We start from the raw sequence: 25,168 nt of genomic DNA, 5'->3' as shown, positions 1-25,168 counted from the left end.
GGCAGTTTATGTTTGTCTGTAAGAACCAGAAGCCAGCAGGTTGCTGAACAACCTTTGTTTGGAAAAGTGGGTGGGTGTGATTTTGACATGCTACTAACTTCTTGATGGATTGGAAGCAAATTTGTGAAAGGGAGGTTAGAAGTGGAAGAAATGTCTAATGAGAATTTTTTTTTTTCTTTTGAGACAGAGTTTCGCTCTTGTTGCCCAGGCTGGAGTGCAATGGCGCAATCTCGGCTCACTGCAACCTCTGCCTCCTGAGTTCAAGCGATTCTCCTGCCTCAGCCTCCTGAGTAGCTGGGATTACAGGTGCTCGCCACCACACCCAGCTAATTTTTTGTATTTTTAGTAGAGATGGGGTTTCACTATGTAGGCCAGGCTGATCTCGAACTCCTGACCTCAGGCGATCCACCCGCCTCGGCCTCCCAAAGTGCTGGGATTACAGGCATGAGCCACCACACCTGGCAATTTGTCCTGCATTGGCACTAGACAATGATGGTGACGATGATAACAGCTTACATGTATCTGGCTCTTACTTTATGGTAGGCACTGTGCCAAGTACTTTACATATGTCCCAGTGAGATAGGTGCTATTTGGTATTTTACAGACAAAGAAACTGAGACACATAAAGGTTAGAAAAGCTGCCAGGATTTAATCTCAGGTAGAATGACATAAGAGCCTGCTTTTTTTTTTTTTTGAAATGGAGTCTCACTCTGTCACCCAGGCTAGAGTGCAGTGGCATGATCTCAACTCACTGCAACTTCCACCTCCTGGGTTCAAGGGATTCTCATGGCTCAGCCTCCTGAGTAGCTGGGATTACAGGTGTGCGCCACCATACCTGGCTAATTTTTGTAAGTTTAGTAGAGGCGAGGTTTCACCATATTGGCCAGGCTGGTCTCAAACTCCTGATCTCAGGTGATCTGCCCGCCCCAGCCTCCCAAAGTGCTGGGATTACAGGCATGAGCCACCACGTCTTGCCACAGAATCCTGTGTTCTTAAAAACTTTGTTATCATGCTTGCATTTCTCTGGATTCAAGTGAAGCAGATATGGATGGATGAGCCATGTCTTTTCTTTTTATTAAAAAATATAAATGGATGAAGTGGGGCCTGATGATTCAACTTATGCAAGGAAGTTTTTCAATGTACGAAAGATTCCCTAGGTAAACCAGATATAAATTGGAGCTGAGGTGAGCAGACAAACAAACAAACAAAAGCTCCATATTCACTATCCTCAATAATTCAACAATGCCTCATCAGCTGGGCAGCACTCTGCTGTATCTATCCCTTGAATGTAAAGTCTTTAGTGCATATTATGGGAGCCTACATTGAAAACCTGCCTTACAGAAGAGAGAAAGGCTTGATTGCATTAGAATAGCCCATTCACATGCTTCTGCATCAAAAGTAATGAAATCCTAGAAATGGACAGGTCCTTAGAGATCAGCTCATTCAAGTGTGTTCTAAATTCAGTCAATCACAGGCTGCACTTATGACATTTGCAATATCTGTACTATTTACTTAATATTTTTCTTTAAATTTACTCAGGCCTAATATCACTACCTACTTTTGCCCCCTCCCTAAGCAATAATAGCTGTATAATCATCAGTTTGATGTGCTAGTTATATTTTTTCCTAATACTGTATCTATTTTTAAAAGCCCTACATGACTATTCAATAAGGTATATTTGTACACCAATGAAAAGCATCTCGAGTTTGTGTATCATGCCCTGGAAGGCAATGATGTGATCCAGCCCTTTCATTTGCCATATGGAGAAACTGAGGTCGGGAAGGCTTGGTGACTTGCTCCAGGATATACAAAATGTATATGGTAGAGTCAAAGCTAGAACACAGATGTCCTCCTTCATCAGCCAGTCTATTGTTCATGATACCACAATGAATTGGCTACCAAGTGATAAGAAAGATGTCCACCACAAACATCTAAGGGAGCTCAGCTCTCCAGAAACCACTTTGTTTTCCCTTCTCCTTTGACAGAAAATCTTTAGTGTGTATTGTGAAAGCTGAGTCATAGACTTGGAAGGCACGTGGATTCCCTATAAAAGCTCAAGTGCAGAACACTCACTATACATTAGGACAATGCATCCCATGTTTTTCAACAGCTCTTATTACATGTTCTGCTTTCTTTGAGCCTGGAATCTTCATTATGTTAACTCTCATCCATGAGTTTATGTTTCAAGAGTTCCAAACTGTTCAATTCTTTGCTCTGGTGAAGTCAGGAAGGAATACCTTATATCAAACTATTGACTCAGCAAGCTTGGCCCCATCACTGTAAGCCACAAGCTAGTCCATCAAACCAGTTCCCCTGAAACAGTGAAGGAACAGCGCAGAGGATGACACAAATCACTGTCTCCCCACAGAGCTAAAACACCAAGAATTCTTCTCCTCTTTTCTTTTTGATGAGCGCTCATAACATGAGCAGACATTACTAAATCACATAGAAATACAAAAAATGCTTCCATCTAAACTACAGAACGATGAGTCATAAAGTTAGAATGTAGTTTGTGTCTATCTTGTCTATGTTTCAACTGATGCTGAAAGCCCTTCAACGTCTAGGACAAGAAAGCAAACGCTTCCAGTGATGAGACTGTCGCTGCTTGTAAAGCAGTTATTTTCTTTCCTTTTTTTTGCAGTGATGTGAAAACATGTTTCTGTAAGTCTGCCTCCCAGTCCTTGTTCTGGGATTGGATAGGAAACCTCTGGCAGACTGTGTGACCCGGACTCAAAAAGAACTTCTGGGCATGTGGTGACTCCTGATCTGCAGTAAGGAAGCTCATGTTTTGGCCAAATTATAGGGGGGTGGTGGCGGAGAATCAGCAATGGAACGGCTTTTGCATTCTGTTAAAAGTTTATCCATAATCTTTATCCGTGAAAGGCCAACGCTTTAGGTTTTCACTTAAAATAAAAAAAGGAACTCCAAGGATAGTTCTAATAAGAGCCCCTGGAGGAATAGGTTAATTAACCAATCAGAGAATTAGCTGCTTCCACAGGCCTGGTGGTAAGGATGGCTCCACAGTGGCTAATTTCATCTCAACTTGATCTCATTGTAGACTCATGAAAGCTCAAGTGTTCAAGGACAATAGCCACAAGAAACAAAAAGTTTTCATAACTTAGAATGAGACTGGAATGAGATTCAGAAGCAGCTGTCCTCAGTCTGAAGTTGGTTAATTCTGACAGTCACTTTCTTCCCAACCTGTTCCCTATTGTTCTGAAGCACTCTCCCTCTTGGACTGTGACCCTGTCTACTTCTGATGACAATCACTTAATCAGCACATCGGATCATCGCAGGGCTGGTTTTACCTTGGGTAAAGATTCATTTTCCTTATTAACATCACAAGCACCGATTTCTTTCCCCAACCAATTAAAGAGGAAAAATACAAGGGCCCAGTGTGATACAGGGAAAAGAAAACTGTTCTGACTTGTGGCACCCGGGCAGGTCACTCAGCCTCACAAGGTCCTAGGAATCAAGCCCTTATGATTCTGAGATGAAATCGGAGGTTAGGACCACATAGATAAAATACACAAGTTGAAATAACCATTGCAGCCTTTACTCACTACCCAGATACCAAACAGTTCACTCAGGGTTGGGAAGTGCCCAGTGTGGGCAGATTTAGTCTGCGGGTTAGTTTGTATTATTCAGAGCAGATGTCTGGATAGCCCATGTTCAGGAGATAATTGCAAGAGTCCACAGTTAGCATGTAGCTTCCCTCCTTGATTCCCCGGCAATGCAAATGTTGGCTTCTTTTTGCATTTTGCCCAGTTGTTCTGCTCATTAACACACGCTAACATCTACTTTACCCCTTCATGAGACGCTGATCTACATTTACGATGTATAGTTCTTAGCGATTTTGACCTATGATTATGCAAATTCTATAGCTCCTCCATGCCCTGGTGTTACAGCCTTCGCATGGCCTTTTGATGTTAGTTCCCAGTATTTTTTTTAGACAGGATCTCGCTCTGTCACTCAGGCTGGAGTGCCATGGCGTGACCTTGGCTCACTGCAATCTCTGCCTCCCTGGGCTCAAGCGATTCTCCCACTGGCCTCCCAAGTAGCTGGGACTATAGGCATGTACCACCATGCCCAGCTAATTTTTGTAGTGACAGGGTTTCACCATGTTGGTCAGGCTGGTCTCAAACTCCTGATCTCAAGTGATCTGTCTACCTCAGCCTCCCAAAGTGTTGGGATTACAGGCATGAGCTACTGTGCCTGGCCTAGGTCCCAGTATTAATAAGGGGTGATGGTGGTGGTGGTGGCAGATGACAGGAGCAACAATCCATTTTAAAATTACGTTTAAAGAATAAACCTCTTCTAGCCACACAATGTGCCGTCTGCTCTAGTCATAAGAGTAAACTGCACACTATACAAAAAATGCCAATATATTCCAAAGATACACATGAATTGTGGCTGATATGTATTCAAAGTATATTTTTTATCTACACAAATCTGTAGATATTAGCCATGCCATATATTTAACTTTTAAGGAAAAGGTTATACAACAATCATTGCTTGGTAGAATCCAGTCTGCCAATAAGTTAGCTCTAACAGTTAACACTGAAGTCTTATACCTTATATTTAAATCTTTAGCAATCTCTACTACATTTTCAAATATAAATAATTTGGTTGCAAATTCCAGAAAGGCATTAACCAAACATGGACTGATCCTGGGGCTTCCACCTAAGTTTTAGAAGTCTGTCCTTGTGTCCTCATCTTTTTTCCCTATTTCTCTTTTTGATTCTTTTAGTACAGTAAATGTAATCCACAAGGACTAAAGTGAATTGTTCAGTTGACTATTTGCAATGACCCCAAGAAAACTACCTCACCATGACCTTTTGAAAACAGGCCACAGACAAGCCAAGTGTCCAACACTAACTCCCACAATTCTGCCTTACCCGAAATTTCCCTATGCATTGTTTGCTGACTTGGTACCATGTCATTTTTATGTATTTTCTATTTTCAAAATATAGCATTTGAGGCTGCGCTTGGAAAGGACCAAAGAGCCCCCGTCTCCTCTCTGTCAGTATCCCCAAGGAGGAGAACTGAGCTGGGCTTGTAAATTGTGGTATTTACTTTAAATGAAATGACAGGAGTGTCTGCTCAAACTAGAAGACTAAAACTCCACAAATCAGCTCTGGGGGCCAGAGATAGAAAAGCAAAAGATGCAATTATGCATGCATGAACATCTCTCTGGTTTTTGAATGGCAAATCTCACTGATCAAGGTATGCTTGGCTTTGTTTTTGAGAAAACCACAGTGAACATAACTATAAGGAGATGGAACATGTCCTATTAATAAAGCCACAGAGCCCTAATTTCTCACAAGAAAAGGCTTTGGTAGTAAAGGTCTTTATAACACACAGAGCACAAACTCTAAAGTCACAGGAGATCATCGTTCTGAACAAGAGACTACACTGGACCAGCACTCGCTTCATTTTGGGAGCTTTAGCTGGCATATCAATTTACACTTTCTGAATGTCTCTCAAGAACTCATGTATGTCATCTCACAAAGATGTGAAACCTGTACCAAACACTTCAAGTAGCAAAAACACCTTTTTTTCCAGCTTATCTCACCCAAAGGGCTAGCTTGACCGAAACATCTATGTTCTCTTGTTGGCCAATTCCTAGCTGTTCTCTACTGAGACCAAAGTTGTCATCTTCTCATCTCTTTTTCAAGGGCCCCGGAAGCATTTCAGCACATCTATTGTTTTTTTCTCCACTCCCACTCTGTGATATCTGGAGTAGACCCCTCAGATCCTTCAAGCTACATTTGGTGTCCTTTTCTTAATGGGGGTGTGGACCTGCCTTGCTTTTCTCCCCTCTATCCATCAAGATTTGTGCAATTCAGTAGTTAGCTTTTCTTTTTTTTTTCTCCATAACGGGCCACACAAGCAGCTTTGTGGGCCATGCGGTTTCCTAATTACTCAGTGCTGACAGGTGGCATGGAAGCTGACGAGGCATCAATGAATGGGTGTGGGTGTCCTGTAATAATACTTTGTTTATGGTCACTGAAATGTGAATTTCATATCATTGTCACATGCCAGGAAATAGTTTTCTTTGGATTTGTTTTCAACCCTTAGAAAATGTAAAAACTATTCTTAGCTGGCAAGCCATGGAAAAACAGGCAGCAGGCCAGATTTGGCCCTCTGGCCGTAGTTTGGCAACTCCTGCTCAAATCCATCTGGACTGCCCTCTTGTGAGCTATTTCCAAAGTAAAGACAGATTGTAGGTAGGAGAGAGCCAGCAGGCATCATTGTGGAAACACTAACCCTGCCCCTCTGTCCCCCAGATGTGGGAAGGGGGAGCAAAGGGGAGGTGAAGTTGGATTGCATGAATTAAAAGAAAGTAGGATTATCTACCACAACGCTGATGACTGGCAAGAGCTTTTGAGGGGAGGATTTGGGGCAATGGAGATATGGGGAGGGGAATCTCTATTTAAATAACACCCAGGCATGCAATAGTACAGCAGCAAAAGGAATGCCCCTGATGAATGGAAGCTATTGTAAGAACTGTCTCAGTATAGGGCTGTGCACAGCCCTCCCTTGAAAGTCTTCTGAATTATTCCTCAGACTCTGCAGGGAACTGAGGATAAAAGCGGCTGCAGGGGAGCAAGACCTGGAGCGTCATCGAGAGATTGCAAAAACAATTCACTGCCAACCGACTGTCCCAGCAGGGTCCCAGTGCTATGGTCGTGGCCCTGATTGGCATGCTGCCCCTCGGATGCCCAATCAGATGGAACTGGAAGAAATCGAATACAGAGTCAGTCCACTTTCTCTCTGTATAACCACCCAAATGAACAGCATGGGAAACTGAGTCTGATCTCAAGTATCAGCCCTGCGCAAGCTCCTAGCCCTGTCTCTCACTCCAGGTGGCCCATCTGTGACTGGGGTTGTTAGGCTGGGACAGAGGGGAGGGTCTCAAACTTGATGGCTGGGATCAAAGGTAACTTCAAGGGGTCAAACTGTAGTTTGGCTGGAAATGCTTTGAGAATTTCCATGCAGGCAAGTAGATTAGCCAGCTTGGTATAAAAATGGATCCTAGGCCTGATCTAACTAAACAACAAAAGTAAAAATGAGGTAAAATGATGCTCAAGTTGACAACTTTGTCATTCCAACTGTCTGAGAGATGTGGAAAGCCAAAGAGCATTGGCTCCCAGCTCCTCTACCAAAGGGATGATTAGGTACATTTAATCCAGTATAGTCCTACCCTAAATCACAATTATGCCGAAAAAGAGAGAAAAATAAAAATGAAGAAACTCCAAAACTATTTCTTTTTTTTTTTTTTTTTTCTTGAGACGGAGTCTTGCTCTGTCGCCCAGGCTGGAGTGCAGTGGCGCAATCTCAGCTCACTGCAAGCTCCGCCTCCCGGGGTCACGCCATTCTCCTGCCTCAGCCTCCCCGAGTAGCTGGGACTACGGGCGCCTGCCACCACGCCCGGCTAATTTTTTGTATTTTTAGCAGAGACGGGGTTTCATCGTGGTCTCCATCTCCTGACTTCATGATCCGCCTGCCTCGGCCTCCCAAAGTGCTGGGATTACAAGCATGAGCCACCACTCCCGGCCTTATTTCTTCTTAACAAAGAAAATGACCTTTAAAATGTTCTTAGTCAAGAAGCTTTTATAGAGAGGTGGCTGAGTGAGAACAAAATGGGGCCAGAGGAGGAGACATTTAATGACGGTGGTGGTGATGGGGAATCTCAGGACCTTATGGTGGTACCTGCTAAGGAGGGAACCTGAGAGTCCCGCCTGCCTCTAACCTGGCCTAAAATTAGTGAGTTCACCTTGTTGCCAGCAAGCAGGGATCCAGTGGTCCAGCCAGCTGAGAGAGCATTTAAAAAGGGGAGAGTTGCAGACCACAGTGATTTGAGGTGCTTGCAACCCCCAGACACCAACAATTTCCCATGCATGTGCATTTCTCCCTCCCTGAGATTGGAAGTTTGGAGGGGTTTTCTTATCTGCTCTGGTCCCTTTCCTTTCAACTCAGAATCCTGGAAACAAGGAAAAGCCCTTCCCAATTAGGGACTTCATTTTTCTCTTTCCCTATCCCCTGGGAGATTTGGAGAGGCAGCAGGAAATGTGGGAGAGCACTTGTGTCCCTGAAGGAACAGCCAGTTGCCATGCGCGACCGTCACTATAGATCTACGATTTATGAAAATAAAGCAATATGTGCCTGTTTCGGTGCCTGCCGTTTGCCTACCAATGGTGCAGTGTTCACCATTCCAGCCCTCTCGGCATTCACATTTGCCATCTTTACAGGTCCCGTGCTCAATGCAGCGGGGGTGGCACACGCGCTGGTCACACGCTGCGCCTGTCCAGCCCTCTTCACAGCGGCAGGCTCCCCCGATGCAGACGCCGTGAGTGCCACAGTCTACTGAGCACACTTCTGGAAGAAAAACAATGATTACAGCTCAACACCACAGCTGGTGAAACCTTCCACGGAGTCCAGACCACGCACATGGCCCGGACCCCTGGAGCAGGCCCTGAGGCCCAGCAGCTCTGTCATCTTTGGAGGCTTGTCTCTCCTTGGCTGGGTATCAATTCATTGTTAGATCTTTTTTTCTAGAGAAGTGATTCTCAAAGTGTGGCCCCCAGACCAGCAGCATCAGTATCACCTGGGAACTGGTTAGAAATGTAGATTCTTGTGCCCTGGTTGGACCAAGTGAATTAGAAGATCTGGGAATGGGACTCAGAGATTTTGTTGGAGCACAGACCTCCAGGTGGTTTTGATACTCACTAGAATGTGAGAACCACTCTTCTAGAGATTGAGACCATTCTAACCAGTTTGGCAAAGCTAACCGGGAAGTACCCACCTGAAAAGATCCATGTACGGATCCTGACTCTCTAGTCAGCTGGGATTCCTCCCCCACTGAGAGCCTGAACTGACCAAGCACAAGAGGTCAGTTGGGGACCCCGCTGCTCCATTCCCATGATGAGTGCAGATCCCCCCGTTACCCAGATCGGTGCCTTGGCGGCAATAATGACCGCTGTAATTGTGCTGCATTTACACAGCTTCTTTCTCAAAGGAGCTCAAAGTCTTTTGTGCTTGGGGAGGAGACAGACAGACAGATATGCACTCTCTGGTATTCCAGACCTCTCACGCGAGGACAAGCACGTGCCAGACATTCATCCTTTCATCAGTCTACTGAGGGAGGCGTGGCTTGGCATGCCAGGAGAAGGAAGACCAGGCCGGGGAGTGGGGCCAGTGACTCACTCAAAGTCACACAGCGTATCTGCAGCATAACTGGGCTTTGGATCTAGGACCCCCGCCTCCTCCTATCATCTGCACGGCCTTGCCAGGACCACCAGCATCAGAGTTGAAGCCAGAGTCGAGTGGGCTGAGAAGACATTCCAAAATAGCCCATTTTAACTGACTCTTCTTTTTTTTTTTCTTTTTGGAATGAAATATTCATTTCTTTCCCATTGTAGGCAAAGCTTCCCATCTATTCCCTTCCTGATTGCCATGGCAATCTGACAGCTGTCTCACTACCCAGAGGAAGGGGGCGGAATGATCGCTTGCTTGGATAGGGACTTGTCAGTGTGAACAGAACCTTTCTCAGGAAGGTTGGGACTGGTTTGAACTGTTGAACTGTTCCACTTTTAAGGTCACTCTGGAGAGAAGACACATACTCTAAATTTTAGGAAAATGAAGTGTACAGCACGACTTATTTTCCTGTCACTGGAGTATTACAGAGCTTTAGAACATGTTCACGCAGCACCCCGAGGGAGCCTCTTTTCTGTTTTATGGGATGTTCCATTTAGTTTGTCTGGGGCTGAATTGTTCTGTTTTGTTTTCTGGTACCTTTAGGGAATGTACATAAGAAAACCTGTAATGCAAATGGAAGCATCCCTCCTGGGCCCCTCATCCATTTGCGGTGATGGAACCAACCCAGTGCTTTTTTGTTTGTTTGTTTCTCAAAGATCACAGACTCCACGATTGAGGAGAAGAGAATGAGAAAGACACAATGTGATTCATCAAAGTCCCCTTATCCCAAGCTAAGTATTAAGAGTAGATTCCCATCCATCTGAGAATGGGATGGAACACAGGGCAGGAGTATTGGAGAGAGGAAGGAGAAAACCTTATGGCTTACCAACAGAGCAGTCGGGACCCATCCAATTGGGATCGCAGCTGCAGAGGCCCGTGTCAGGCAGGTACGTGCCATGGCCACTGCACTGGTCTGGGCACTGGACCCTCGCCAGCTCACAGTTCAGACCACCCCAGCCAGGGCTGCACAGGCATTCTCCATTCACACAGACTCCGTGGCTGGAGCAGGTGGGATCCAGGCAATCAACTGAAAAAAACAAAAACAAAAACCAAAGAATAAAAGTATTAATCACCCATGGAGGATGGGCCACGAGACATGGGCTTGCTGCTGAATGGACCAGTGGGTCACCAGTGCCCATCCACTTGCTAGCAAATGGAGTAGCCCAAGAAATACTTATGTGGTCACCTGAAGAACACTCATAAAAAGTAAAAGGCTTCTTATTTGTCAAACACCAAATCTCAAACTTGAAGAAGATGCAAGAGAAAAGAAAAGGGGATTTCTCAAGCAGAATTAGGAGAAGTCAGATATAGAAGTATGCCATTCCACCTTTAGCATCTTGTGCTTATACAGATTAGGGCCTTGACTGAATCATATCAGAGCATCTGTGATAGGAATGTGAATATCTGCCATGTTTCTACATGTGTTGCCAAACTGGATTGCCCCTCACTATAAGAGAGAAAAGTAGAGAGGCTCATTGTAACTTTACTAACACTTGACTTCAAAAGGTAACAAAAGATGAAAAGGAAAACCAATGAAACTTATAAATGAGTCACTTTCCTAATGAGGTTTCACTTAGGCTAAGTCTAAAATTAGTATTCATTCTCTGAGCACACACCCACGAAGGAGTTAGTAAATGTGCAGGATAGAAGAGGCGAAGTTGGGTGTGAAAATGATCCAAAAGGGATCACCTTTCTACAGGTAATCACCAGGGGACTGGATGGCTATCTCTGGCCGAGGCACTGACCTTCTACCAGTCAATCAGATGAGTTGATGGGCAGAGTCCAGTCATTGTGGTTCTTGCCTGTTTCACTGTCTGATTGTTTGGCCATCTTAATAGAGTGGATATACATCCAGTACATAACTTGAATAAACTCAGAGGGAGGAGAGAGTGAGCCACAAAGGCCAGTTCTTGAGGACAGGACTTTTCACATGAAAATGTGATCTCAAACCTGGGACCTCCATTCAATCTAAGGGTTGAATAAACAGGGCCTTTTAGAGGAAGCCCAGCTTTCTTATGTATTCCTATGTATTCTCAGGAAATGATACAATGTCATTTGGAGGAGAGGGTTCTTTGTGTAATATGTGGTTTCAATGAGAAATGGCGGTCTAGCAGAGGGCTCAGATGATGCTTTGTGGATCTGACAAATGTGGATGTATCATCACCTTATTTAATTAAGACATATTTCTCCCGTTTTCACAGCTTCCAAATCAGGCCTGTTGGCCCAGATTAAAGGATTGCTTATTCTATCACCTGGGGGCACAGCTAGCTTGAGACCACTTTGAATTCTATTCTTGAGGTTTTTATGGACCACACTGACAGTGTTATTAAATCTTTCCTGTGTATGCATGCCGTCTTACGGTTTAAATTCTCAGAAAATTTTGTTTTCTCTCCTTGCACAATGCCAAGATTGAAATATGCAAGACTTCCGGTTTCTAAATAATTCACTATTACACTAAGATGATAATTCCTCAGGGTCTCAGCTTTCTGTAGGATCTCCTAAGACATTTATTATGTTGAGCGTCTTTTTTTCTTTCCCTATGGGGCACAAAATAATGTCTTTTTTGTTTGTTTGTTTGTTTTCTGAGATAGGGTCTTGCTCTGTCACCTAGGCTAGAATGCAGTGGTATGATCATAGCTCATTGTAGTCTTGAACACCTGAGCTCAAGTAATCCTCCTTCCTTAGCCTGCCGACTAGTTAGGACCACAGACACACACTGCCATGTCCAGCTATGTTTTTGTTTCTCTAGAAATGGGGTCTTGCTATGTTGCCCAGGCTAGTTGTGAACTCCTGGGCTCAAGCAATCCTCCTATCTCAGCCTCCCAAAGTGCTGAGATTACTGGTGTGAGCCACCATGCCCAGCCATTAGTGTATTTTAATATGGATGACATATTGGCTCTAAATATGACATTATTTAGATTGTCCATGCCACAAACTAACTAGTCCTGAGGGACATCAGACTTGAGAAATTTGGACTTACTAGAAATCACAATATTCCATGAAGTTTCCAAAGGGGAGCCCTCCCTTGAGGCAAAAATAATAATTTTCAGTGGTAAGAGATATTTCTCACGATCCCATTTGGATATTCTCAGGAAGGTATTACATATGGAAGTCATTTCAAAACTGTTTCAGGCATGAGGAAAAAACAGTGATTAAAAAAAGATCAGGGGTACACTCCCCCAAAGATGAAGTTTAGTTGCTTATTATTAGTTGGAGATATTTATGATGATGTTACGTAATCTTGTTATTATTACTTTACAGTTGAATTCATTGTCTTGGGGAGTATAACTCCTGATGACATAAGCCCATTTGATACCTTCAGATTTGCTCCATTTAGGGTTGTGGAGCACATCTGAATGTAAACTTGAGCTGAAAGCATCAAACACATAGAAGGCAAAGGGCGGGCCGGGTGTGGTGACCCACACTTGTAATCCCAGCACTTTGGGAGGCCGAGTTGGGCGGAACATGAGGTCAGGAGATCGAGACCATCCTGGCTAACACAGTGAAACTCTGTCTCTACTAAAAATACAAAAAATTAGCCTGGCGTGGTGGCCAGTGCCTGTAGTCCCAGCTACTTGGGAGGCTGAGGCAGGACTATGGCATGAACCCGGGAGGCAGAGCTTGCAGTGAGCCGAGATTGTGCCACCACACCCCAGCCTGGGTGACAGAGCGAGACTCCATCACAAAACAAAACAAAACAAAAAAAAACAGACAAAGATCTGTGCAGGGCCTTTGGTGCCTCATGCCTAGCACAGGTAAGGGAATATACCAGGTGTTCAATACACAGTTGCTGCAAGAACGAAGGACAGACTGTGCTATAAGCATTTGTCATTGATGGGACAAACTTCCTGTGTAGAGAAAGGACTGATGGGAAGTAGAAATGGTGCTAGCAATTTCTTTCTTACTTTTGGAAAAAATTCATATTTGGGGATCTGTAAATTATGAACAAATTCATTCAGAAACCATCATGTTTATATTGTTCCAATAAAGGAAATTCTGAAATTCTAATTTTTCACTCTGCCCCCATTTCTAATAAGGCAAAATCAAAATATACACAAAAATATCTTGTGGTTTATTGCTTCAAAAATTGTTCTCAACCTATAATTAGCCATTTAAAATGTTTGGTGCGGTGCCAGCAGCTAGGAGCTTTCAAAAAAAAAAATCACAATCTTTTTCTTAGAAGGATGAAATAATAAAAAGTAATACACTAAAAAAATGAAAATGGCATTTTTCTTCCAGATAAATTAGCTCTCTCTTCTCTATCCTGAATTATGGTATAAAGAAAGGAGGAAAATCCACAGAGATTTATTAGCACTGGTACTAGAATGCCATCAAAAAAACCATTTATTGTATCTAAAAATACGATCTAACCCTTTCTCTGGTCAGTGATACCAGTAAATATGCCCTTTGTGCTACATAATTACAGCAGTGGATGGAATAACTAAATTCAAACTTCAAGAGGAGCAGTTTTACTATGAATTTTAAATTTGGTTCCGATTTCCTAAGATAGTCTTGTGGCCACGTCCTTAGAGTCTTTAGCAGGCAGGAGGGACTATGGCATTTTACGAAGCTTTATAAATAGAAACAGTGTTACACTTAAAAGGGGACAGTTGCCTTTACCAGCTAAGTACCATGTGCCTTGAAACATCTGCCCCCTGGCAGCTGAAATCATTAGAACTCATTTAGTCTTGGGCCCTCTGTAGGTTTGACAAAAAAGGGTTGTGAATGCAATTTCTATCCCTAAGGATAAAAAAGGAGGTCAAGGAGTTTTACAAACAATATGTACTATAAGCCCCTGAAGAACCATGAATTACATTTATGAAGTTAAATGTCATTGAAAAATGACTCAACCATGAAACTGACATGAAAACATGGCTGACTTAAACTAATATGTCAATTCCTCTCTCATCACCTTCCCACTCCCCTACACATCACTGAATGAAACCTCACGAATACATTCTTTCATTTTCTTGTGCAAATTTGTTAATAGTACAACCGTGTTTATGCAGGAAAAATGAAGGGATGGCAACTATTGATTTCACTGCCGTGGCCATTTCAGGTAAATTGTTTGAACGTTATGACTATGATGAATATCAGAAATAAAAAAGCTAAATGGAAGAAAAAGTGCTGATCCAGACTTTCTGATTCCACTTCCTATTTTGAAAACAGCGTATGAATCACCTCGGTTCATTCTTTTTGGGTAGCAGAAATCAACAGAGGAGATTTCATCCTTTCATAATGATTCACGTGGCTTGTTTAGTTGGATGGCTAATTCACTCTGAACATTTAAATAAGACTGGGTGGGATAGTGAGAAAGTTGAGAAATCACTTGAGATTCCATGCATACAGCTGTGTATAATCTTTACTGGAGAGAAACAATTCGAAGACTGGCAATGTTGTTGCCCTAGCACTTTCCTTTCTCCAAATGATGCATGCAAAAGGTCGTTTTAACCTTTCTTGTCATATTATTGGCCTCTCTTATGTTTTCAGCGAATGCAGCTTTGCCTCCTGCAATCCATTTATCTTTAAGAACTTTAACCTTTCAAGCAGGGTTATTAAATCAGTATTTCCTCCATCCAAACTCCCAATTTTTTATGATGCAGACATAGGGAGGCTACCTTTTATAACAGAGGAAAAATTATACAGAGAACTGACAAGTGAAGATGTGGGGGTCAGACTTCTGGGCCCCATTAAGGGCATTACTGCTGATATATTGAAAAATCTTAGAGGAATAATGTTATGGCATGATCTTGGCTCACTGCGGGGTTTCACAAGGGAACCCTATGTGGGTGTATCTAAGTACAAAGCACTGTCATTACTTTGTGGTGAGAGCTGTGATGATTGGTTATTTTGTATAGAACTCTGGAGATCCATTCGTTGTTGGGATGAAAGAATGAATCCATTAGCATCTGAGAACCTCATAAAACCTGAGATCCCTTGTTAGCCTGGCCATGAGGAACACAATGCGTATGGCCTCCGACAAGATCTTTTCTATGGGGACATCTTGGGTGGTTACATCAAGTTCATGCAGAATAGGCAGAGGCTTCACTTTTTCCCCTTAGTTTGTTGGGCAAGTTGACACTTCTATTTCTGTTGGGGACATGGGAGGGAAAAGGGCTGTTTGAGTTGTGTGAGGACATTTCACTGGCAGATGGGCTTAGAGAAAAGAAGCCTCAGCTGGAAGACAACGATGAAGCCAATTCAGAGATTGGGGAATGGGCAAGGGGATGAGAGGGTCTATGGTCTTACCTTCCTACCAGCTGTGGCCAATTCTTTATATGGTGACAAGTAATCAAATGGCAACCAGAGACCGTATTCTGCAAGGGCAAATACAGAGCGGGAAGGCTGACAGGCAGCATAGCTTTCTCTTGCCTTATAGCTACTGCAAGTCAGTCCCAACATTTTGGCACAAAATAATTTATCTGAAATAACCGATCAAGGTAACTAGGATTAGTTACAGCTGCTTTTGGATCCCCTCCAGAGAGGTGCTTTCTCCCTGTTCCTGCATTCCCTCTTCTATGTCCCCCTCTCCTGATCTCCAAGCCTTATCTCTGACTATATTGTCGGATTAGATTCAGTTTATTATATCCCTGATTTTCACCCATGTGTGTGAAAGGCCCTTACGTGTCCGCCAGGGTGAGATTTTCAGGATCCATCAAATCCCATCCCTCTTGCTGCATCCTCACTCTCCTCTAGTTTTGTGCAATTGTAAGTAACCAAGCTAATTTGCCCTACATGGTGTTTCTAAATGACATAAAAAACCTACAATCTTTCAAGCCTGACTGCTGTCGATTGATATTAATTTTTGCTGAAATATTTACACAGACATATATGGGTCTTAGATTACCAGGAAGAGTTAGTAACAACAACAACAACAAACAGCTTTTTGTTTGGAAGGGAGGCAAGGGGCTTAGGAATTCTTGTTTCTTTTCTCTGAATAGCTTTAGTAATTCCCAATTACTAAATAAAGCAGGAGAAAAGAGGAAGAAAGATAGGGTGAGGGAAAGGAACAAAAGAGGAAAAGAAAGAGAAGGAAGGGGAGGAGTAGAAGGAAAGAGAAGACAAAGGCACAGAGAGCAATTTAAAGAGAAAAACAAAAGTGAAAGAGAAAAGGAATTTCTATAAAGGAGAGTAAAACAAAATGTTTCTTCCAGAACCATCTCCATAGGCCTTTCTTGTTCTACAACTAAAGAAATTTATCAAAGCAAAGGAGTTTGAAGTTTTTTGTGCAAAATGTTGAAACTTCTCTTGCAAAACACGCAGCCCAGGACTGGGCTCATTAGCAAAGGTCAGGCCCTGCAAACCCCTCCCTCCACTGCTGCCTAGCCCCGGGGGCCGGCGGGCTTACCTTCCTCACAGTGCTCGCCTTTGTAGCCAGCAGAGCAGACACAGTTCCCATCAATGCAGGAGCCGTGGCCCCCGCAGGAAGGATCGATGCACTGATTCATGGGCACGTCGCACTCTGCACCTTTCCAGCCGCTGTAGCACTGGCACGTCCCTTTAGAATATTGTCCATTCCCACTGCACAGGACGGGGCAGGCAGCTGCACAAACCAAAGACAGAGCACTAGGTCACGAAGGCATCTGAGGGGCTATGGCAGTCTAAGGAGGTAGAGCTGTCTGGCCTTGGGGCTTGGCTTACAGTGTTCTAGGTTGGGGACTCTGGCTGCGCAGGTGCAGAACCTTTGCCAGATAAACAACACAAGTGCTACTGATAACAGCAGCTACCACCAATTAAATGCTTGTTATGTGCTGGGCACGGCATAGAAAGAAGGCTTTATGTGCAATTCATGACTTCATTGTCATAATCACCCTATGAGGTGGAGGCTAGAGTCATGGTCCCCATTTTTGCAGGTGAGGCTCAGAGAGGGGAAGTGACATGTGCAGTCACACAGCCCACAAGCAGCAGAGCCCAGCTGGGAACCAGGTTGGCCCAACTTTGAAGTGGTGCCCTTCGCTAAGTGACACTGATATCCCTATTGTTGTTCTGTTGTTGGTATTGGAGATTAGAATCCATTTTGCTGATTATTTTACCCTCAGGTCAGTCAACTCTTATTCCCAATAAGTTTATGCCTATTAAAAAGGAAGTGGGGATGAGACACAGCTGAGCCACTAAAAGTCTCACTGCCTCAGTTTTCTTATCTATACCATGAAGAAATGAAGTAGTCCCCCTTTATCCGCGGTTTCACTTTCAGTTCCAGTTACCCATGGTCAACTGCTGTCTAAAAATAGGTGAATATGGTACAAGAAGGAATTTAGAGAGAGAGAAACATTCACATAATTTATGTTACAGCTACTGCTTTAATTGTTCTATTTTATTATTATTGTTAATCTCTTACTGGGCCTAACTGATAAATTAACCTTTATCCTAGATATGTATGTGTAGGGAAAACATGGTATGTGTAGGGTTTGTACCATTTGTGGTTTCAGGTACACACAGGGGGTCTTGGAATGTATCCCCTGAGGATAACGAGGGACTACTGTCATTGTGCCTCCTTCAAAGTGTAACATGCGTAATAAAGTATAATGATTAAATATGCTTGACTTATTAAAAAAAAAGGGGGCAGGCAGGCTGAAGACATGAAATTTCTAGCAGTTCACCCTTCAGCTGTACCCTCTTCCATCTATTGGTGGGAAGAAGGTTGGAAAATCAGTGGGGATTGTCTGGGAGAAGATTACCTACAGCTCTAATCAGTTTGGCGGCAAATGTGCCAATTACCACCTTTCAGAGTTCATCAAGAATGGGATTTCAGTGGTCGGTCTCCTTCAGGTCTTAGACTTCTCATTTCCGCATCAGTTTGTAAAGAGCCTAACCTTCCAACCTGCTTTCAAATTTGGGCCTAAAATCCTCCGGCTATGGAAGTGGCATTAGAGGCCTTCAGAAATGACGGATGCAGGTGTTTCAGTGACTCCTGGTGTTATCCATGGTTTGGAATACACAGGTTCCGAGAATTCTGCATGTGTGTGTGTACACACATCTACAACCCGGGTGAGCTCCCTGTGCCACGCAGCGATGGCATACCTAATCATGTCACTTCCTAGTCACCTGCCCCACCCAGCCTCATGAATCCCCTTTTGTTGTCATGTTTCTATGTAGTTTTTATGGTAATTAACTTTCCTCTGTGCGTGTCTAATTTCCCAAAGATATATAGTCAGCTATCCAAGACAGGGATTGTGTTTATCATTGTTGATTTCCTTCCATTGCTACGTTCATCAATGGTGGCTTGATTAGGTAAACATTTCTCCTGTGTTCCTGATATTCAGAGATTTCCCAGTGGTGGGGGGTTGTGGGCAAACACTAAATGGCCATTTATGAAAGACGTGGGAAGAACAGTCCCTGGAGTGAATCTCATGCTGTAAACACAATGCCTTTTTCTGGGGAAGTGCATGTTTTACCTTAATTGCAAACTGATTTGAAATATAACTATCTCAATAGTTGACATACGATTGAGGGGTCATTTCCCCTCAAAATGCTTTGTAATAGGACAGTTGCCAGAACTATCGGGGGTGCTATTTTCAATAGTATTCTTATGCTTATGAATCTACCAGAGGAGAAGAATGAGTTCAAAAGTGAGAACTTCAAAGCCGTAGAATTTAGATGAACTGTCTAAATGTAGTGATCATACTCTCTATCTCCAGGACGCTTACACAGAGGAGTTTGTACAGAGTTGCTACAGAGGCTGATTGCCTAACAGAGGGTAGCAAAAGAGCTTTGAACCCAGGGTGCCCAATTAAGAATTAGGGAACATGCAAATATGAAGTAGCACAAGAAACTCTGAACTTTCTTAAAGTTTTGAGAGGGATTTAAGACAGAGTTAAGTTTGTTCCATGCCAGTTCCTCCTGAGACTCATGCTAAGCTCTAGGTCTGGGATGGCAAGTGTGTGCACATGATCTATAGTACTACCTTCCCACACCTCTACAGACATCACTAATTGTTCATGGCATCTTGTTCCCCTGAGCCCAGACAGAGCCTTGAAACCGTCAATGCAGTGTCCAGGCTGAGACCAGCAAGCAGGCAGAGTTGGTATTCAAGAGAAAACCTACTTGTCATTTCTGATCTAGGTAACAGTGAAGGTATTTCCTGGTGGGAAGACTAGAATCAACATCACTTCTCAGCCCCCTTCCAGCCCTGCACTGAAATAAAAAACAGCGAGAAGTATGGTTGCACAATGTGTACTTAAATGAGCTTCCAAGGGCTGTTTCTGACTCTCTGACCTAAGGGTTATATATTGGATGGGGTGTCATGGATGGCAGAGAAAGTTACATCAAATCACCAACACTGGTCTCCTATTACATCCTCCTTCCTGCCGAAAGGTGGAGGAGGGTAGAAAGTAAGGTGCAAAATTTTTGTCTTTTTTAATTGATAAAAAATATAGATAAAATTCTTTTCTTTTTTCTTTCTTTCCTTCCTTCCTTCCTTTCCTTCCCTTTCTTCCCTTTCTTCCTTCCTTCTTTCTTTTTTTGAGACAGAGCCTTGCTCTGTCACCCAGGCTGGAGTGCAGTGGCGTGATCTTGGCTCACTGCAACCTCTGCCCCCCGGGTTCAAGCCATTCTCCTGCCTCAGCCTCCTGAGTAGTGGGATTACAGGTGCCTGCCACCACGCCCAGCTAATTTTTGTATTTTTAGTAGAGATGGGGTTTCACCATGTTGGCTAGGCTGGTCTCGAACTCCTGACCTCAGGTGATCCACCCGCCTTGGCCTCCCAAAGTGCTGGGATTACAGGTGTGAGCCACTGTGCCTGGCTGAATTATTTTCTTTATTCATAGTGACACGGTTCCTCTTCTGCATAAACTTCAAGTAGAAAAAAACAGGATTGTCTAGAAGGTAAGAATGGGTTTCATTTAAAACCAGGTGCTTGGGAAATCAAATTTAAAATTTGACCTACTTAAATTACTCAGTGAAAAAAATAAAAAATAGGTCAGAGAGTTCTCCACCTTTCAAATGCAGCCTTCCTTCAGGGTTTGCCGCATGCTCACTGGGAGTGTGGTCAAAAATGCAAAACACTGTGATGTTCACTGGAAAGCAGGACACTCAATGGGCTTTGCTTATGCCATACAAAGAAGTGGAAGGCGGCTCATCACAGGAGCGAGACTTTCTAGTAATCCAGTTGCCATGGGGCAGAGTGCAGAAACACCAGATGAGCTCCCTCCAGTGGTGGCTGGGGTGTCCTGCATTGGAGAGCACCTTCCCTCGGGGCAACTGATTCATTCTCAGACATAACTCAACCCAGAGCATCCCAGTATCTGAGGCTCAGGCTGATGTTTTATTCAAGAGGCTGGATGTGAAATGGGGAACCTCCTGTATTAATAAGTCTTATATGTTTACTATCATGCAAGCTGCATTATTTTTTATGACAGGTTATAGAAAAATGACACTGCCTATTCGGTGCCAAGAAGTATTATGGAGCAGAAGTGGAAGTAGCAAGGGTTTTGGTGCCAGAAAGACCTGGGTTCGAAACCAAACCTGTACCTTACCAGCTGTGGATTTTGGCAAGATTACTGCACCTCTCAAAGACCCAATTTTCCCTTCAAAAAATTGTCTTTCAGCATTGATGGAAGGGTTAAGTGAGATAACATGTATGGCTCACAGGAGTAGCTGACACTTGGTAGGCAAATTAACAGATGCTCCTTTATAAAATTTCAAACTGAATCTCCAATCTGACTTCAAGGGCTAATAAAATAAAGAAATGCCATAGGTCTCAAACGCGCACACACAAACACTAGCAACCACCAGACGTATGTCAAATCACGCTAATGGAAAGATTTCATTTTTTCTTCTTCCAGTCTTTTCTGGTGTGGGAGGGAGTTGGTTGTGATTGGTCAGGTAAGACAGTGGAGCGTTTTCTGTCTCCGCATGTCTCTCTTCTTCCTAAGGCATATGGGAGCAGAACATTGAGCATTCAAGCTTCTATGTAAAATTAATTAAAATGTTTGTATAAATTGACTATTCCTGTTTTACTAAATCTAGTAAATGGAAGCTCTAAGACTCCTGCAGAAGAAAAATAAATTACCACAACCACTAACAACTGACAAGTTAACAGGCTGATGACAAAAAAATGACACAATTTAGATTCACCTAAATGGTATAAAGCTCATTTTAATGATCCAGCTGAAGCTCCCCCGCCCTCCCAGCCCCCACAAAGTTCTCTGTAAGGGGTGAGATGAATTATGAGTGTTATTTACTCGGCGGGAAGTAACAGGATAAGCCACCTGTCCACTTGGAGCTTGCAGTAAACAGAATACATGGAGAAAAGTTAAGGATATTGGAGAGGCTCAGTCATAAAAGCAGAGGGAAAATGCCTACATCTGCACAAATAATTTGTGGGCTGGACTAGATGTGTAGAGGGAATTTCAAATAATGTATTTTAAAAATTATTTGAAGTCTGTTTTATACTTATTTCATTTTATTATTATTATTATTATTTGGAGACAGGGTCTTGCTCTGTCACCCAGGCTGGAGTGCAGTGGCAGGATCACCATTCACTGCAGACTCTACCTCCCTGACTCAAGCAATTCTCCCGCCTCAGCCTCCAGAACATCTGGGACCAGAGGTGTGCACCGCCATGCCCGGCTAATTAAAAAAAAAAATTCTGTAGAAATGGGGTCTCTTTATGTTGCCCTGTCTGGACTCGAACTCCTCAACTCAGGTGATCCTCCTGCCTCAGCCTCCCAAAGTGCTGGGATTATAGGCATGAGCCACTACACCCAGCTGAAGTCTGTTTCAAAATTTCTTTGGAAAAGAGAGGTGAGAATACTTGAAGCTAGTACTCCAGGAAAATTGTCAACATAGCACTAATAGTTGGTTGCCATATATCCCAGTTAGTCAGCAATAGTGATGAGTAACTCACATGGGTTAGTAGCTTGGTTAGGTGGTAGAGGATAAGTGATGGAGAAAAGAAGATGCATTGATTCTCCTGAAGCAACTGAGGATGTAATATTTGGGTCATGGAGGCCAGGCAAACAAAGCTCGGTGTCCCCCCAAACCAAAACTCAAAAGGCAACCCCATTGGCTTTTGAGGTTGTGGACTTAGCTTGGTGCCGAGCAAAACAGTGTCAGAAAGGTGAGTTTCCCTTCTAGCAAGATCCCTGCAATTGGCAATCCATCTGGTAGAAAATTAAGTAATAAAGTTTGACCCCCCCACTGCACACTGTATTCAAAAATAAATTCCATACTATGCAGCAATAAAAAGGAATGGGATCATGTCCTTTGCAGGGACATGGATGGAGCTGGAGGCCATTATCCTTAGCAAACTAAAGAACAGAAAACCAAATATTGTATATTCTCATAAGTGGGAGCTAAGTGATGAGAACACATGGACACATACAGGGAAAAAACACATACTGGGACCTCCTGGAGGGCAGAGGGTGGGAGGAGAGAGAGGATCAGGAAAAATAACTAATGGGCGCTAGGCTTAATACCTGAGTGATGGAATAATCTGTACAACAACCCCCCATGACACAAGTTTACCTATGTAACGAACCCATGCTTGCACCCCTGAACTTAAAGTTAAAAAAAATTCCATACAGATTAATGACCTAAATAGAAAAACAAAAACTACAAAAGTATTAGAAAAAATACTGGATACTAATTTTAGTTTCCTGGGAGGGAGATATGTAAGACATAAATTCTAGAAACCATGGAGGAACAGAGGATCAGATTTGATTATAAAGAATTAATATCTTCTCTGTGACAAAGGATACCCTAAGCAAAATTAAGGGACAAGCAACTCTGAGAAGAAATATTTTTTTCTGATGTTTTACAGCATAACGTTTGATATCTGAAATACGCAAAGAACTCTTGCAAATTAATAAAAAGATGAATGAAAACCTAGGCAAAGCACATATCAGAAATAATATAAGTTGCCAATAAAGGTAAGACAAGATACTCAGCTTCATTCAAAATTAAGTAAGTACAGATAAAAATGATAACGAGAAATATTTTTGGCTTTTCTGATCGGGGGAAAAAATAAGGCTGCTTACACCCAATGCTGCCATGGCTGAGGGGATGAGCTCTGTCCATCCCAGTGGATGGCAGCAAATCAAATCTAGTTTTCAGGGAGATGATCTGTCACTCTGTGGACAGCTCCCTGGCTCACCGTGCCCAAGCAGGAAGGCTGTTGACCTTGGCATCTCAGTTTTCCTGACCTATTAAATGGGCAGAGCAATAAAGGACTGGGTATGTAGGGAAGGAGAGAGAGAGAGGAAGTTGGAAAGAGAGCTAGGAGTGATTATGAAATACAAATGCAAAGATCACCAGCCATCCTGACTGCAATGCTCATCTCTGACCTGAATAGCCCTCCCCCCACCCCTGCCACCTTCCTGCTCAGAGTACTCAGACGCTTTAGTTGGTTTCAGTGGGGGCAAGAGCCGGCAGGACCCCCGTGAAGAGAGGAAACCAGATGGTGCATTCTGACAGATGGGGTCAGAGTCCCCGGCTCAGAGGGCCAAAGTTCATCTGCACCAACTTCCTCATTCCCATTCTGTCAAATGGCACATTAATAAGCAAGAAAGTGATTCAGGGAAGAATTTCCAGAAGGACAAAAAACTCATCAGGTGTGTCAAATCTCTGACATTCAGGAGCCATGTGGGGAAAGAAGCACACGCTGACTTAAGCACGAAAGTATGGATGCTTTAATTAATCCGGGGTGAATTTAATTGCTTTAGTTAAGTGGAAATCGGGTTAAAAATGATGCAGAGCATGCTGGGGTGTGTTAAAAACATGACATATGAGTTGGATGAATCGATAAATTAAAAGTGCACAGATGTTTTAATTAAACCCAGGGAAGTTAACGAAGATCGCAAGAGACTTTTAAGCCTATGATTAATTCAATTCATTTAAAATACCTGTAGAGATATGGGGATGCCTCCATTTTGAGAGTTATAAAAGTTCTCAATCGATAAGTACTTAAGCTGTTCTTTAAAAAAGTCTCAGTTTTTGTGTGTATGTGTGTGTGAGACTGAACAGCATTAATTACATAATGAATATTTAAATTATTCAGAGTACACAATAAGCTTTTCTGCAGCTCAAGTCCAGACTGAAGTAGGTTTACGCTTTTGTTGTAATTGGAGCATCAAGATGAATTTGCAAGTTGTTGGTGTCCTATTACCCGCAAGCATGGAAGCTTCTTGAAGGCATGGGGGGTCTGTTTCATCCAATGCTGTCTCTCAGCAGGCAGAATGGTTCTGGGCATGGTGTAGGGTTACAGGAGTTCGACAGCCTGAATTTCCTTTCTTCCTTCCCTTGTTTTTGCCAGCTGTGTAACTATGGACACTTTGCTTTCAGCCTCGATTGCTTTATCTCTGAAGTGGGATAAGAATTCTGCGGGACTTACCCCATAGTGTTTCCAAAGGGAGGAAATGAGACAATGATTTAAAGTGCTGTGCACAGAGCCTGGCACATAGTCATTACTAGATAGGATTTTATTATCACTATTTTCACTGGGCGAAAACTGTTCCAACTGGTCACTTTGTAGAGAGACAAGACAGGGTAAAGCACCCTTTCCCTGTCCCCCATCCCAGCTGACCTCTTTCTAAAGACTGGTTTCTTTCCCAGCATGAAAGATTTTCCCATAAACCACAGGATTTCCCCAACTCTGTGTGCATCACATCTACAAGTTTCCCTAGGGTTAGACATTCTGCCTTCCAGGGCTACTCTGATACTTATCTAGTAGTTTAAAAAGGAAAGAAAAAAAAACAAAAAAACAGAAGGATTTTTAGTCTCAGAAGCAATTTAACTTGGATGAGGGCTGACGGACTGAAGTCCTGCGAAGCGATTTCTGTTTGGTAATGCAACAGCCATGAGAGACATCACGAGCTGCCGCGTTTTGGAGCTTGCAGGCATGGACTCACACGTGGCCACCAAATAATGTGCACTGCAACTTCCAAACTGGGGAGGAGAGGGCTCCTCC

The 25,168-nt window shown here is 43.2% G+C and overlaps 1 protein-coding gene across 6 annotated transcripts in view; it reads right to left on the bottom strand.

Annotated features, from left to right (window-relative positions):
• TENM2 (teneurin transmembrane protein 2) overlaps nt 1-25,168 on the bottom strand; it is a 1,386,931-nt gene that overhangs the window by 126,883 nt on the left and 1,234,880 nt on the right. For all 6 annotated transcript variants that reach the window (XM_032158572.2, XM_032158571.2, XM_058440114.1 and 3 more), the window contains 3 exons: nt 16,610-16,804; nt 10,088-10,288; nt 8,197-8,382 (listed from right to left, as the gene is read on the bottom strand). In XM_032158572.2, the coding sequence (XP_032014463.1) occupies nt 8,197-8,382; nt 10,088-10,288; nt 16,610-16,804 (582 nt within the window). The remainder of the gene's footprint in view (nt 1-8,196; nt 8,383-10,087; nt 10,289-16,609; nt 16,805-25,168) is intronic.

The sequence above is a fragment of the Hylobates moloch genome, unplaced genomic scaffold, assembly GCF_009828535.3.
Source record: "Hylobates moloch isolate HMO894 unplaced genomic scaffold, HMol_V3 SCAFFOLD_6, whole genome shotgun sequence".
NCBI lineage: Eukaryota > Metazoa > Chordata > Mammalia > Primates > Hylobatidae > Hylobates > Hylobates moloch.
Note: the sequence above shows the minus strand (reverse complement) of the source record. Positions and strands in the feature narration are given on the sequence as shown.